Source organism: Phaeoacremonium minimum (genome assembly GCF_000392275.1).
Source record: "Phaeoacremonium minimum UCRPA7 unplaced genomic scaffold PA7_03_scaffold_495, whole genome shotgun sequence".
Classification (NCBI taxonomy): domain Eukaryota; kingdom Fungi; phylum Ascomycota; class Sordariomycetes; order Togniniales; family Togniniaceae; genus Phaeoacremonium; species Phaeoacremonium minimum.
The window spans coordinates 65,041-78,871 of NW_006921397.1; the positions used below are offsets into that span (position 1 = coordinate 65,041).

The following is a 13,831-nucleotide window of genomic DNA, read 5'->3' on the forward strand; positions in this document are numbered from 1 at the left end:
ATTTACGACCAGCTCACTTTCCCTGAAGGTCAAGCAAAGAAGGGGTTTATCATCACAGAGTTTCTGAAAGCCCAGGAGACATCATTGCATTCTTAAAACATACTTAGAATGTAGGCATGAGTTTCTAAGAGGTCTTGAAAGAATAATACGGGGAAACTCCTGGCCGATTGCAAATGAGATTTCTCGAGAAGCGAGTATTGAAGTGACATCCAGACTTTACATTCGACAAGAGATATTGGGCGATTGCTTTTATTAGCCTGATTGGCGCTCCCATGGGCAAGACATGGCTGTGGCTGGCCAAGACTGCAGGGTGAACCCCGGATTTGCTCGCATCCAGTGAGCTTATTATAGACGACGGGATAGGGCGTAGAACACGGCCAATGACCAATGACCTCGACCATGCATTTGTATGACTTGGCTTGTCTAGGTGTGTTGGACTGGAACGTAGTTGGAAGCATGAATTGATTACCTTCAGCATGGATAAATGCAGAAGACCTTCCTGGCTGTAGAGAAATAGTTGATGTGAGTTGCGGGATAGAGACAATGAAAAGATAAAACCAGTGCTTTCCAATGGTCTGTTTGATGCAACAACATCTTTCTTCGAAATAAGAGTCCCTAGTCTATGGTCAAGAATGATGAAGATGAAATGAGTTGTAATTATTCATATGCTGGGGTATCTATCATCAAGCTCTATGCTCAATGCATGTCTGTCTGTTGTCTAAGCCGCTTCAGCTGCTGGCGCTAACTGCCTCCACCTCCACCTCCGCCATCACCGCCACCGCCTCCTCCATCACCACCGCCGCCCCCATCTCCTCCTCCTCCCCCACCGCCGTCACTGCTAGAGAAGAACCCGAGCAGACCTCCGTCGAACCAGCCAACGCCGCCGTATGTCTGGCGACGAGATTGCTTATATCGTTTGTACTGCCGCCGCCGTCTTCGCCGACTCCACGACCAGTATGCCCCCTTTTTGTAGTTTTCTGGCGTGTAGACGCCGCTGTAAGCAGGATAGGCCGTGTATGCTGCCGGCTGTGATGCAGCTCGAGCCCGTTCCGGGTAATGATGGCGATGGAACTGTCGCGCAGGGCTTTTAACGGAGTTCTGCACTCAGAGGCATGTTATAGTGAGAGAAATAGCCACTTACACCAAAGCACATCCTTCCGTCTTGATTGATGTGAGGATGATTCCAATGTACAAATGCGCAATACCCGCTGGAACTGTAGCAATGTCAGCCCTTGTATTTGTATTCACGGCAGACAAGTTGCTAAGGCGCATCAGCTGTGAGCCCCGTAGAGCGCCTTGATCTGCCAGAAGTCCCTTGGCGCTGGGGCTGAGCTGCACACTATCTCTACTTAAGTGTAGTGAAGAATGCTAAGGTTACCTAAGAGTGCAACCCCACAAACCGCCCGGCCTTCAGGAGAGGGGACATGACGACGTCTCAAGTTTACCTATTATCGACCAAGATGGCAGATATCGTGTCATGATGTCTTTCTTCAAGCTTCTCACTCCGATTGATTGATTGGGGTTGCGTTGATGGCTGTTTACAAGAAGTCTATTCCCCAATTTTGTCTTTTCTATACAAGGATTGAGCACTGATTGCGACCGTCGAATCTCCGGTTGCTTCAGAGACAATCTCCCAGTATAAGTACGCTGGAGTGTTTCAAGTTCAGGTAAGAAATCGACAAATTGGCCGGTCGAGGTCAGAACGACGCTGGCAAACCAGATCTCCACGTTAGCCCGAAACTCAATCTGTCTTCTGCACCTTCTGCAGCTCTCTCCACTCGTCTTCTAACATGCTGAAGCCGAGCATGTCATGCCACTCCCCATTGAACCACAGGTAGTCTCGCTTTCTGCCCTCGAGCGTGAAACCTAACCGCTCGTAGAGACGTCCAGCACCCTCGTTGTACTCAAAGCTTTCGATGCCGATGCGATGCAAACCCGCCATCTGGAACCCCCATTGGAGGACCCACTGAATGGCTTCGCTCCCGTAGCCTTTCCTCTGGTGCGAGGGGAGGACATCGACGCTGATGTTTGCGTTGCGATGATGAGCGTTGTGAGGCGAAGTGCCGGTCAGGGTGACGACGCCAATGGGCTCCGGCGTCGATTCGGGATCGGTCAAGGAAGTGACGCAGAAGATGGCAGATATGAGAGTCTTCTCGGTCAGATACTTCCTCCAGCCCTTTGTGCTCTCCTTGTTTTGCGGTTTGGAGAGGCCGACGTTCGAGTTGGCAAAGCCCTCAATGTCGGTGGTGATGCGGTGCAGAAAGGCCTCCTCTTCGGGGCTGTCTTCGACGGCGCGATAGACGAGGCGCTGCGAGCGGAATATGTTTGCTGTCATTGTGCGAGAGTGAAGAAGTTCCTGGCCTCATCGCCTTGTCTTGCCTTGCCTTGCTTTGCCTTGCCGTGCCTTGCCGTGCCTTGCCTGGAATGTCTCGAGTATGCGCTTCTCTCAATGTCGGTGACTTCTCGAACGCCTCTTAGTTATTTATACTCCAAGCGTTTGTGCTGCAAGGCAAAACGAAACGAATCAGGTACAGCAACGCAACATAAAGTCCGTTGGCTCCTCCCAAGGTCCGAGATGAACGTCCGACGCCCTCATCCAGGAATTGCTGGGCGCGTAAGCTTGTTCTTGAACGGCAGTGGGCCCTGAAGGATTTTCGCCTGCTATAATATGCAGGAAGTGACAATTGCCTTCCTAAAGTGCGCTATGCCGTCAAAACTCCAGCGTGCCCATGCCCGAAGTCCAGAGCAACGCCCGGCTGACTCACGCCGGGAGGGCGGCAGCATCTAGGCCCTGGCTTAGTGCACGATCATGACAGTGGATGGAACCAGCACCGGCCGGCCCGGGGATGCCCCGTCCGTTCGTAATGTGGTTCATTCCGACTCTTCACGTCGTTTACGAAATCTCGCTTTTCAAAGCGTGCGCGCGTCTGTCCATCTCGAGGTTGCACAGTATGGGTACGATACATGTCCTCCAAATGGGGCTCCTTGCTCCGTCTTCTCCTTCGAATTTCAACATCATCCAGCTCTGTCTCTCATGTCCCAAACCAGGGGCACTATTACCTCAAAACTTTTGATATGGATATATGCATATGTATCAAGTATCCTAGAACGGACAATTGCTCGTCTTCACTGTACCTTTTGGGTAACTTCAATCGTTGACAGTCCTGCTTCTAGCCCAATCAATGTGTCTGTCCACGTACATGTCTGCGAAACATGACTACTAACCGTTCGCGATGGTCGCATTCGCCTGATACTTAGAAATAGACCTAGCCAGTAAAAGAGAGTCCATCGTAACTCGTTCTTAAAAGAGTCTAACAAACAGATCATCGGAAGCTTCAATTTCTCCGAGAATGAGAACGAAACGATCACCATTCTTCACTTCTACGGGGTGCCACCTCGGACCTTGACCAACGCTTACCGGATCCAGCTCGCCGAAGCGCTCAACATGGCTGCTGATTGGGCCCTGCCTTTCGAGGCTTACAGGCCGAGAAGAGGCAGGGTGAGTGATGCCACAAGACTCGCACGCAATCGCGCGCAGCTTGGACAATGCGGCATATAACCAGCTATAGCTCGGAAAAAGCTCCCAGTTTTGATATTTGGCAATTTTATTTCCATCTCTCTTTGTAAAAGTGTAGCTTTTGGTCGTAATGTCAAGGAATACTCCAGTCATGAAGGCTGTCAGCCATCGCCAACATCTTCAACTCGATTTTCAACCACGTAACCCAAGCTTTATCCTGGAATGGGCAACAAATACACACGATGCCTTAGCGAACCATGGCGCAGTTCCGTCCCTTCAATCCACAAGCTTGTCAAATCGTTTTCAATAAATCGTATCTCGATTTCTAAACAATATTAATATACATCAAATGTGCGACTTTCACTGAGCACCGGCATCCATTTCTTATACGCTGCGACCCATCTCATCCGTGAACAACATGCCGGCAATGCTGGCAGAGGTCAGAGTTGCCAGAACACCCGAGAACAGGGCCGAAAGAGCGACGCGCGACACGTCGCCGGCTCGGCCAGGGGCGATTTGCGACAGAACACCAATCTGGGTACCAAGAGATCCGATATTGCCAAAGCCCTACAACGTGAACCACAATTAGCAACAGTCCGCCCGCACAATCCAGTAATTACTTTGGGGGGTGGGGGGAGGGGGCTACTCACACAGCATGCATAGGTGGCGATGAGTCGTGCACGAACGGTCATGTTCATGTACTTGGGCAGGGTAGTCAGGTCGTTGAAGGCGACATACTCGTTGGTGATGATCTTGATGCCGATGAGCTCGCCGACGTTTCGCAGATCCTGCTTCGGCACTCCGAGCAGCCAGGCCACCGGGTAGAGAATGTAGCCGAGAATGAGCTGCAGGGTCAGCGGATCCGGGTCGGTGATGTTCCAGTACGTGCCCCACCAGGTCAGGAAGGCGTTGATGAGCCCGACCAGGGCAATGATGCAGAGCAGAGTCGCGATGATCATGCCCGCAATCTTGATGCCGAGCCATGCGCCGTTGGCGAAGGCGTGCAGGCTGTTGACGGATCTGTGCTCCGTGTCATCGGGAACCACGACGCGGCCGGAGGTCAAGGTCTCCTCCGTCTCGGGGTAGCGGAGCTTGGACACGGCGAGAGACGCAGGGATGGACATGATGCACGACGACACGAGGGCTTGAGGGTTCAGGCCCAAGCTCATATAGGCAACGAGCACGGATCCGGCGATGGTGGCAAAACCGCAGGTCATGACCTGATGGAGCTCGGCGAGGGTAAGGTGGGGGACGAATGGGCGGATCAGCATGGCGGACTCTCCCTGGCCGATGAAGGGAGTAGCGGCAGCGACGACGGCCTCGGCACCGGATACGCGCAGAGTCCAGAAGAAGAAGACGGCAAACTTGCCAATGAACCACTGGATGAATCCAATGTGGTACAGCAGTTGCACTAGGGCCACGAAGAAGATAATGGGTGGAACGACGCCGGTCAAGAACCAGTGCAGATCAAGTACTGATGAGGCGGTCAGGAACTCGACACCCTCGTTGGCGAAGCCCAGCAGGGTACGGGCGAGGAAGCTGATGAAGTTGAAGATGTCGTAGCCGGCCTTTGTCCGCAGCACGAAGACGGCGATGATGAACTGGGTCAGCATGCCGCCAATGACGGTGTGCCACGGGATCTTGCGCCAATCGCGTGAGGTCACCGTCAAAAGTGCGATCATGACCAGCAGGCCGAAGATGGAGATGGCACGGTTGGCGCGGGTATTCTCGCCGGTCTCATCGGGTACGAATGAGCCGATGAGGAAGACGCCAAACGTCACGAGGGCGGCAAGAGGCTGATGCAGCTTGGCAGGAATCACCTCGTAGCCCTTGTACACCGTGTGGAACCAGACGAATTTGACCGGACGCATGACGAGGGCGATAGGGACCCAGAGGAAGATCATGCGCAAGGTGATGGCGATATACAAAAGCGTTGGCTTCAGCCACCCATAGTTGTCACTGCGATGGAAATACAACCCGTAAATCCACCAGCTTTGGAAAAAAACACTCAATGTCAGCATATCCGTGCTTAGAAATGACGAGAAGAAATGATCTGGGGTGAGGATCAAGAGAATGAAGCTGAGGAGAACTTACGCGGTCCAGACCATCCAGAAGGCTAGGTGGAAGAAGGGCTTGAACTGGGTGTAGATGCGGCGAATGGTCCACTTGCGCTCGCGGCCATCGTGGATGGAGCCGACATGGCCGCCGTCTTCGGGATCGAGCGAGTTCTCGTTGACGTTCTGGCCCTTGAGATCGTACTCGGGGGTGGCGGCGGAGGCGTCAAGCAGGTCGCTCCCACGAACCTGCTCGGTGTCCCTAGCGTACATGACCTCATGCTTCTCGTCGGGGGTTGCGGCTGTTTTGCCGTGGTGGAGGTGTGCATGGTGATGCTCGTGGGAATACTCGAGGGCTGGATCCGGATTGCTCGCAACACCGACTTGGGAGGATGAATTGTGGCCGACATGCTCATGCGCATATCCGTGCTGCTCATGAGGGTATGACGCCGGCTCCCGCACCGGGGATGGCGACGATGCGCCGGGGGTAGCCGGGCCAATGTGTTCGTTGGAGTTCATGGCGACGACTGCTATACAGCAAGTGGGAGCTGCTATGAGGAGATGAGATGAATCTGTTGCTCTTTCTGGGGCTGCTCAATTCCTTCCCCGTACGGCCTCCGAAGTTTCACTGTATGATTGAGGGTGGACGAGGGCCAGCAATCAGGGCTGGGAGAGAGAAAGTCAGAATTGCAAAGTGAGAGATGTCTGAAGACGCACAGCCGAAGCCAAACAGCATCAACGTCAACGTCAACACCAGGACGAATCAGGGCCAGGACCAAGACCAGAGCAGAAGGCAGCCGGGGAAGAGGAGGCCGTCGAGAAGGGGACGATCGTTGCTTAAGTAGTCATGGCTGATGGTGTGGTGTGGTGGTGGTGCTGTCCGACAAAAAGTTGTGCGCATGTCAGTCAGTCAGTGTGTAAGTGTGTGTGTGTGTGTGTGTGCGCATCGAGAGTGGAGTCTAATCGATGCCCACGTCTCGGTACCTCCCATATACCTTCCTCTACTTCTACCTCTTCCACATTCAATTCTCGACTTCTTGCTACTAGCACCAGTCTGGTATCTGCAGTACCCTTACCTACCTTACGTTGCTTGCCCTAGAACAATTGACCCTAGCATGAACTTATCCCGAGCAGGGAGGTGGAGGTGGACGAGCTGACCTTCGCTGCCTCGCCTCACCATACCCCGACCTTACTACAGAGGCCCTTGCCGTGCCTTGGGTCAGTCTACTCGATACCCTTGAAGATGCGTTGGTGAGAGGGTTGCAGGGCAATTTGAGTCCGAGATCATGCTTCTGTACGATATCGTACCATGGCATACCATAGCGTTGCACCGCATGCTCTCGTTCATTCATTCCTGGCCCTCTACTGCAGCTTATGCTTATGCTTGTGTTCCCGCAAGCGAGCGGCTACCAGCAATTCTTTTCTCGAAGGTTAGCGAAGGTGCGGTCTCACCTCTCACACACGGGTCCTCTCGCATGTGAAGAAAGGGCAGCAGAGAGAAGGAGGATCGATCAGTTCTAGGAGACGGAAGTTCACGACTCACGGTCTCCTTGAGTCCTTGACCGACTACAGTACTTTGTTTGTACAGTTCAATGGACGGTTCATCTTATCAGCCTGTCATTTAGTCAGGCATCCACCCAATTCTCTCTCAATCCCCAAAGTTATCGTCGTCCCATGTCATCAAGCTTGCCACTTGCCCCTCGCTCGGCTGGCCACCCTCCATTCATGGGTTCAATGGACTCTTGTCCCTCGCTCAGAGTACAGCGTCGTACAGTACGGGCTTCTTGGTTACGCAAACAGGCGGTACCTGGCCATGATTGAAGAGCGGCAGTCTGAGTTCATCACATTGCCATGCCCAGGTAGTGCGACACAATGCCCTTACTCGCTGCAAGTACAGGATAGTACGGCACAGTACAATGCTATCTAGCAAAGATGGGACAACGGCCGCTAACTTAGGCCCAGGCAGGTAATTCTCAAGTGGCGCGCCAGGCTCTTCCAGGGGGTGCTGCCCTAGTGCTAACGCCTCTTCTTCCCCCGATCCAGATGACGCCTAGGGCTCATCGGCTCGTCCCAGCGAATGGCAACTGAGGCGGAGGTTTGCTCGGAGCTCCAGATAAGGCGCTGCCCTGTGAGAGGCTGGTGGCGCGGCAGCCAAGAGCCTCGAGCGGACACTCTTTCGGGGGCCCTAGAGTTTACTCAAGCCACCAAGAGCCTAAAGGATCTACCGCATAGCAGGGGGGCCAGGGGGGCGCATCGGCGTCTCCCCTAGATGGCGCTGGAAGACGTCTGGAAGCTTTTTGGCCCGTCCACGTTCAGTCGAGACATTCTGCTTCCCCAGACAGCTAGATAGCTTGAGCAGCCAATGATGCTTCCTAGAACGGTGCGTACTGCACGGGGGAACCGCTGGACACAAAGTACCTTTACAGTACCTAACAGTCCTATGCGAGTACCGTCCCAGCGCAGTCCCGAGATTGGCTAGGCTAGATATTGTCGTGTTGCATGCCTCGCATGCCTCCCGGACGACCTACCTATTCATCTACCGAGCTGCTGGGGCAGCCTTCGTCAGTGCCTCTACTATGCAGTATGTCCCTTCTGTGGCGTCCACCCTGGCACCGGATACGGTTGGTTCCAGCATCAAAGACTACTCACTCTGATCCATTCTCACGAGAATGATAGATGACCAGCAATGCGTAGGCTTGATAGGAAAGCAGTCTTGATTCTCCCTTTCCCAGCCTGGCTGTCATCGCCGAGGAGCTAGATCTAGGCGCGTCTTGGCCCTCTGATAAGAGCTTCCAGTGCCGGGCCTGACTGGCGGCGAGTGAGTGGGTGGCGGCGAATGCGGATGGCCATGCTTGCTGTCTGTCCGACTGTGTCGCCAAATTATCACTATCAGGATCATTGTCGCTCTCATCGTCGTCGTCTTTGATGATCTCGTTTCATTCCCTCCCCTCTCACTAATCCTGTCTTCCAGGCCAATCCAATCCAATCCAATCACACGCCCTAACCTCTGCCCCCTCTTATGAGGCGCTGGCTCTCCGGGCCTTTTCCTACCTTACACTGGTGGATTGGCCGTGCCGCGGCTTCGGATTGGCGACCAGGATAGGGAGGAGGCCAGCCACTTGCCGGGCGCCCGCTGGAGCTGCCCAGCATTTTAGCACTGATTGGCGTTGTGCTGATCCTGGATAGGGCCCGCACGTGCTGTGCATGGCTATGGATTCCCCCCAATTGTCCCGATCTGGAAGCTCGATAACAGCCAGCCGTGGAAAATACCATGTACACACAACGACGGGTGATTATGGAGGTACCTACCTGGAAGTTGTGTCCTTGGATTGACGATTTCAAGTGCTCAATCCGCCTTGCATTCTCTCATTTGAAACTTATGAGCCTGCTGTCAGGTGGGTCTAACCGAGCCGCAGCCCGTGTGCCTATTCGTCCATCTACGATCATCTCACAGCATCGAATACATAATAGAAATTCTCTTAGACTAGACTACGGTTTGACCCGTTGCGGTGCTAATCCATACGCCTGAGTCGCATGGTCTGAAAATTTGTCTCTCGGTGGCATTGGTCAGTCGATTCGATACCCTAATCAGGTCTTCTTCCCCGGCTACAACAGATGCTTTTATCTGTTAATCAGACAATTTCGTCTCGCACAATTGCTAGATGTCATCGCGAGTACTGATATCGTACAGTAGTAGGCCAGGCCAAAGGCTCGCCTTCGCTGCTATCAAACCCAAGCACCATTCGATGCCAAGACGATAGCCGATAGGGTAGCGATTCATGTGGCGCGCGCTGGCATCGTGGCACGGCACACTGATTGAGATTTCAGTGTCGTATCACAACATCGAGAGATAAGATTCCAGCAAGCGGAGGTCAAACCACCCAACATAGCACTATCCAGGCGAGACGAGACAGGCACTGGTTGTGGTTTACTGGCAAACAAAAAGCTGTATAAGCCTGCTAGCTTGTCAAGGCCGCTTCTCTTTCCCCGATTGTATCTCTCCCTGGCTCATTGCTTACCTGCCTGGAATTTCCAGCGCAAAGGTTTATGCTGTACGCGTAAAATTTTGCTCGCGTGCTGCTATGGTCGACATTTCACAAATCCATGTCTATCTGGGGTTGCGGACTGCTGCACCTCCTCCACCACATGCCCCCCAGATTGATTGATTATCAGGATGTCCGACGGAGCCAGATAAGCGTACTTGGCATACTCGTTTAGCTACTATTTGCCTCTCGGCGAGAGCGATGCAACCCAAGCGCTGCAGTACATTACAGGCGAATGCTCAATGGTACATACAAAGCTACCGGAGCAGTTCGTCTTATGTGAGACACAAAGTCCCAATCCCTGCGGCTGGCTCTCCCAGCGCAGCGCCGCAGGGTTGCAGAGTGCCAAGATCCTGGGAGCCGAGGACTCCTTGAGAGCCCTGCTCTTCCGCGATGCCTCCTGCCACATTGAGCTTAACAATCCGTCCAGCTTGGGCAATATGAGGCGACAGACGCCGGTTTCCGATATCGACGGCGGCCAACTCCTTTGACTATTTATCAAAGGACCATACAAACCTCCAAACCTAAAGCAAGCCTGCGCATTGAATCACAAGGAACAACAAGTACGGTTTCTGACTGGGGCCATCGACTTGGAATCGTTCTCGTTCTGTTGATGGACTACGACCGTACAATCTTGGTTTTGCCTATTTGAGTAAGCGGACACGTATTGATGCCAGAGCGGTGGTAAACATATCCAGGAGAAAAGCAAAGTTCTGTGTCTGCTCAAGAAGACTTGATTGTTTTTCTCCTGGAATTTTGTTGATGATCTGCGTATGGGGCGTACTACTGCATCCAACGCGCTCCCAGGCGAGGAATGGCTATTTTGGAAGATGTAAGCAAGGCAACTTGTCGAGTCTGACAGGTCGCTTGGGAGCTGTTTTACACTATCAACTAACAACTAATCTGGTCACAAGAACATTAGAGACGTTCCCCATACTTGGATAGCCATTTCTCTCTGCATAGAGTTTCACGAATACTTGTGATACTTGGGTTGGCTCTTAAGTCCTCATCGAATGAAGGCAATCATGGATAGATACGGAGATTTCAAATTTGCGTTTTAGGCTCACAGTATGGGCACACCAAGGTTCCTCTGCTGTGTTACTTCCACTGTTTCGTCAAGTTACACTCGAGGGCCAACTCACCCTCATCACCGTGAGCTACCGAAACGGGTGTACCATCTAGGTTCTGTCTATAAACTTCAGTCAAACAGCCTTCGCTACACCGGCTTCCCTAGGGTCGGTCGTGTTCCTGTTTGCGGAGTCTTCAGCAGCCAGGTGAGTGCTTTGCGCTTCGTCGATGAGGTTTGGCGTGCCGAAAAGACGATCCATGTCCTCGAGTTGCACACCTTTTGTTTCAGGATAAAGGAGAAAAATGATCTAGTTGAGCCATGAGTATCTGTGTGCACGACTCGCAAGTAAAGCATCGCTAAGAGTAGAGCTGTACTCACAGGCACACAAACAAGGTTAATAGCCATGAAGAAAAAGTATATCTTCACTCCAAGTCTGTCTATACCAACGGGCCATACTTGGGCTACGATGATGGAGCCAATAGCACCTCCTGAAGCTGCGAAATTGAGGCCTCTCGCACGGACAGCAGTAGGGAAGATCTGCAACCAATTTAGTCAAGGTCTTCGAACTATATTAACTTAGTGAACGCACCTCTGAACCGTAGACCCAAGCTGCAGGACCAAAACCCATACTGTAGCCAATTGCGTAAATGAATATGAATACAATGCATGTGTAGTCTGCTGCCCGGTTGACGTTGCCAGGATATGCGAGTGGAACAGCACCATTAATCTGTCATAAAGCAGGTTATCAGAGCGGTCTCCTCCGCAAACTATGCCTTGATTGATTACTCACCAACATCGCAAACGCCATAGTCCCCGCACCTATAACAAGTGTCAAACGGCGTCCTGCTTTGTCGATGATCAGCATGTCGAGAATGGTACAGCCAATTTTCGCTGTACTCTCAATGCCACCAGCAAGTAAGCTGAGCCGGGTTCCAAGCCCAAGGACTTTGAAAAGTGTGGGCAAGTAGTACTTCATCGCTGTTGCACCACACATCTGCGCCATGAACTGAAGAAGAGCAGCACGCCAAAGACGATTAAACAGGGCTGGTTCTCTGAACAGTGAAGTCCATGTCAAACCGGATGCCTTGAAGGCTGTAACACTCGCTTGTATGTCAGCAAATTCAGCTTCAATCTGGTCTTGTGAATGAGACCCTTCTCGGAAGTAGGTGAGGGTCGCCCGAGCACGATCAAGGTCGTTGTGCTCAACTAGCCAACGAGGACTGCGAGTAATCAATCAGTATACCAAAGAGCATGCATATTACCACCGATATGCGAAAAACATACGTTTCAGGGAGGAACGGCAGGCCGATAGCAAATATGAGAGCCGGGATCAGCTGCACGGCGATGGAGAAACGCCAGCCGACACGCTCGCCATGAGGATCGTCCCAGAAAGTCACAGCATATCCGACCCTATACTTATTGTCAGAACGCTTTCGCTCCAGTGGTGAGGCCAAAGTTCCAGCTCACCAAAAGCCAACAGCTAAGCCCGCAACAAACCCGATGTGGTTCATAACAACAAAGCGCCCGCGCTGTTTGGCAGGCGAGATCTCGCTACGTTGAATCCTCATCAGCTCCGAATAGTCTACATTCTCGACACTTATCGTAATACAGACCTTTGATAGAGCGGGACGCTTGTGCTGACAATTGCAACGCCTAGGCCGCATACGATACGACCTGCTATAATCATTGCAAAAGCACCTCCCCCAGTGGCTCCAGCCATCAGAGCAGCACCGATGGCGGTGATAGCTGTCCCCGTCAGAGCCGCATACCGACGACCGAGAGCGTCCGAGACCGGATGAGATATGAAGATATAAGACGTCCATGTACCCAGATAGTATATAGCAGTGATCAGACCTTTCTTCGAGGCGCTCGGCTTGTGCAGTGTCTTCACGAAGCCGGGATGTACAAGAACGGAAGAGAGTATTCCAACATTATACCTGCAGCTCAGGTCATCAGCTTGCGTCCCCTCTCCCTGAATATAGTACGCGATTACAGCAGCCTGGAGTTTCGAACATGCTTTAAGGCTCTGGTCATTGAGTCATTGACTTACCCCCATACAAAGGAGCCTAAGGCGAAGAAAAGACATAGCAGGTGAAGCCGTAAAATGGCTTTAGTGAGCAGAGGCTTACCGGTAGCCATCGTCTCAATTGGTCCAGAGATGCGTGTCTGGTGATAACTGTAATGGAACAGCCTGTGGTCGTGAAACGGGGAACCAATCCGACTTTATCTGCTCACAGGCTCAGCCGTTCACTGTCTGCACTTCTGCTTCTACCGATCCTCAACGTCGCAATCGACTGATCTTCCGGCACGGGACTGTCAGAACAAGAAGCCCAATCTGCCTGCTGCTGCATGTCATTTGGAGGGTGGCAACACGTCGTCTGTTAGTGCTACCCAATTCTCTGGGTCAATACGTAACCCCCATCTGGTAAGGGCAGAGCTCGGCGAATTATGAGGTGCAGCCCAGGTGGGGGAGATGCATCTTCAGTGACTAGACTGCCGCTTTTAGCGGAGAACTGCACGCAACTGCACGCTGGCTGCAGGCGCTCCTGGCGGGTCTGGCGCAAGTGATTGGCCTGGACAGTCGTGGAGACGGCAGCTATCGAGAACTATCGGCTTTTCAGCTGCAGAATCTAATGAATAGTTTGCAGGTGCCGGTAGATTGCTTTTTTTCCTTGAATGATCAAGAAAGAGCATGCTAAGCTCAACAAGTTTGATCATGGACATATGGGTATTTCTCAGCCGCGTGCAACAAGTCTGATCTCTGGTCTGCCAGCCAGTCCGAGTCTGAATACCAGCAAACTGAGATTCCATCGATAGTCATCGGTGGGGCTTTACTGCATTCTAGCAGAAATATTCTTTTTTTTTTTTCTCTATTGTTGGGCTCAAACATGGTTATATACCATGTAAGAGAATTCCATTAGATAAACAACAAGGTGTCTTTCTCTGTCGTGGAGAGAAGTAGCCGCGAAGTCAAGTTTCTAGCATTCCAAGCTCCTGACAACTGACACCTGCAAGTGACAGAAGTACGATACATGAGTGATTGCTACGTGAGTTCCCAACATGTGCATCTCCGTGCTGTCACCAGTAGTGGGCGCATGGCATGGGAACCACGTCCCGGGATCGACTCACTTCACAAATATGCGAACAT

General features: G+C 52.3%; 3 protein-coding genes across 3 annotated transcripts; all 3 read right to left on the reverse strand.

Moving 5' to 3' along the window:
• Positions 1-1,741: 1,741 nt before the first annotated feature.
• UCRPA7_6751 (putative gnat family protein) lies at positions 1,742-2,335 on the reverse strand (the record flags this gene model as incomplete). The annotated part of the gene is made up of 1 exon (XM_007919294.1): positions 1,742-2,335. One exon carries the CDS (start codon positions 2,333-2,335, stop codon positions 1,742-1,744), a length of 594 nt encoding a protein of 197 aa, XP_007917485.1.
• A 1,566-nt stretch (positions 2,336-3,901) lies between these two features.
• Positions 3,902-6,090, reverse strand: UCRPA7_6752 (putative h+ nucleoside cotransporter protein; the record flags this gene model as incomplete). The annotated part of the gene is made up of 3 exons (XM_007919286.1): positions 3,902-4,084; positions 4,168-5,476; positions 5,612-6,090. 3 exons carry the CDS (start codon positions 6,088-6,090, stop codon positions 3,902-3,904), a joined length of 1,971 nt encoding a protein of 656 aa, XP_007917477.1.
• A 4,726-nt stretch (positions 6,091-10,816) lies between these two features.
• Positions 10,817-12,194, reverse strand: UCRPA7_6753 (putative ascus development protein; the record flags this gene model as incomplete). Its single annotated transcript, XM_007919300.1, has 6 exons — positions 10,817-10,990; positions 11,140-11,220; positions 11,273-11,410; positions 11,474-11,903; positions 11,968-12,093; positions 12,181-12,194. 6 exons carry the CDS (start codon positions 12,192-12,194, stop codon positions 10,817-10,819), a joined length of 963 nt encoding a protein of 320 aa, XP_007917491.1.
• Positions 12,195-13,831: the final 1,637 nt, after the last annotated feature.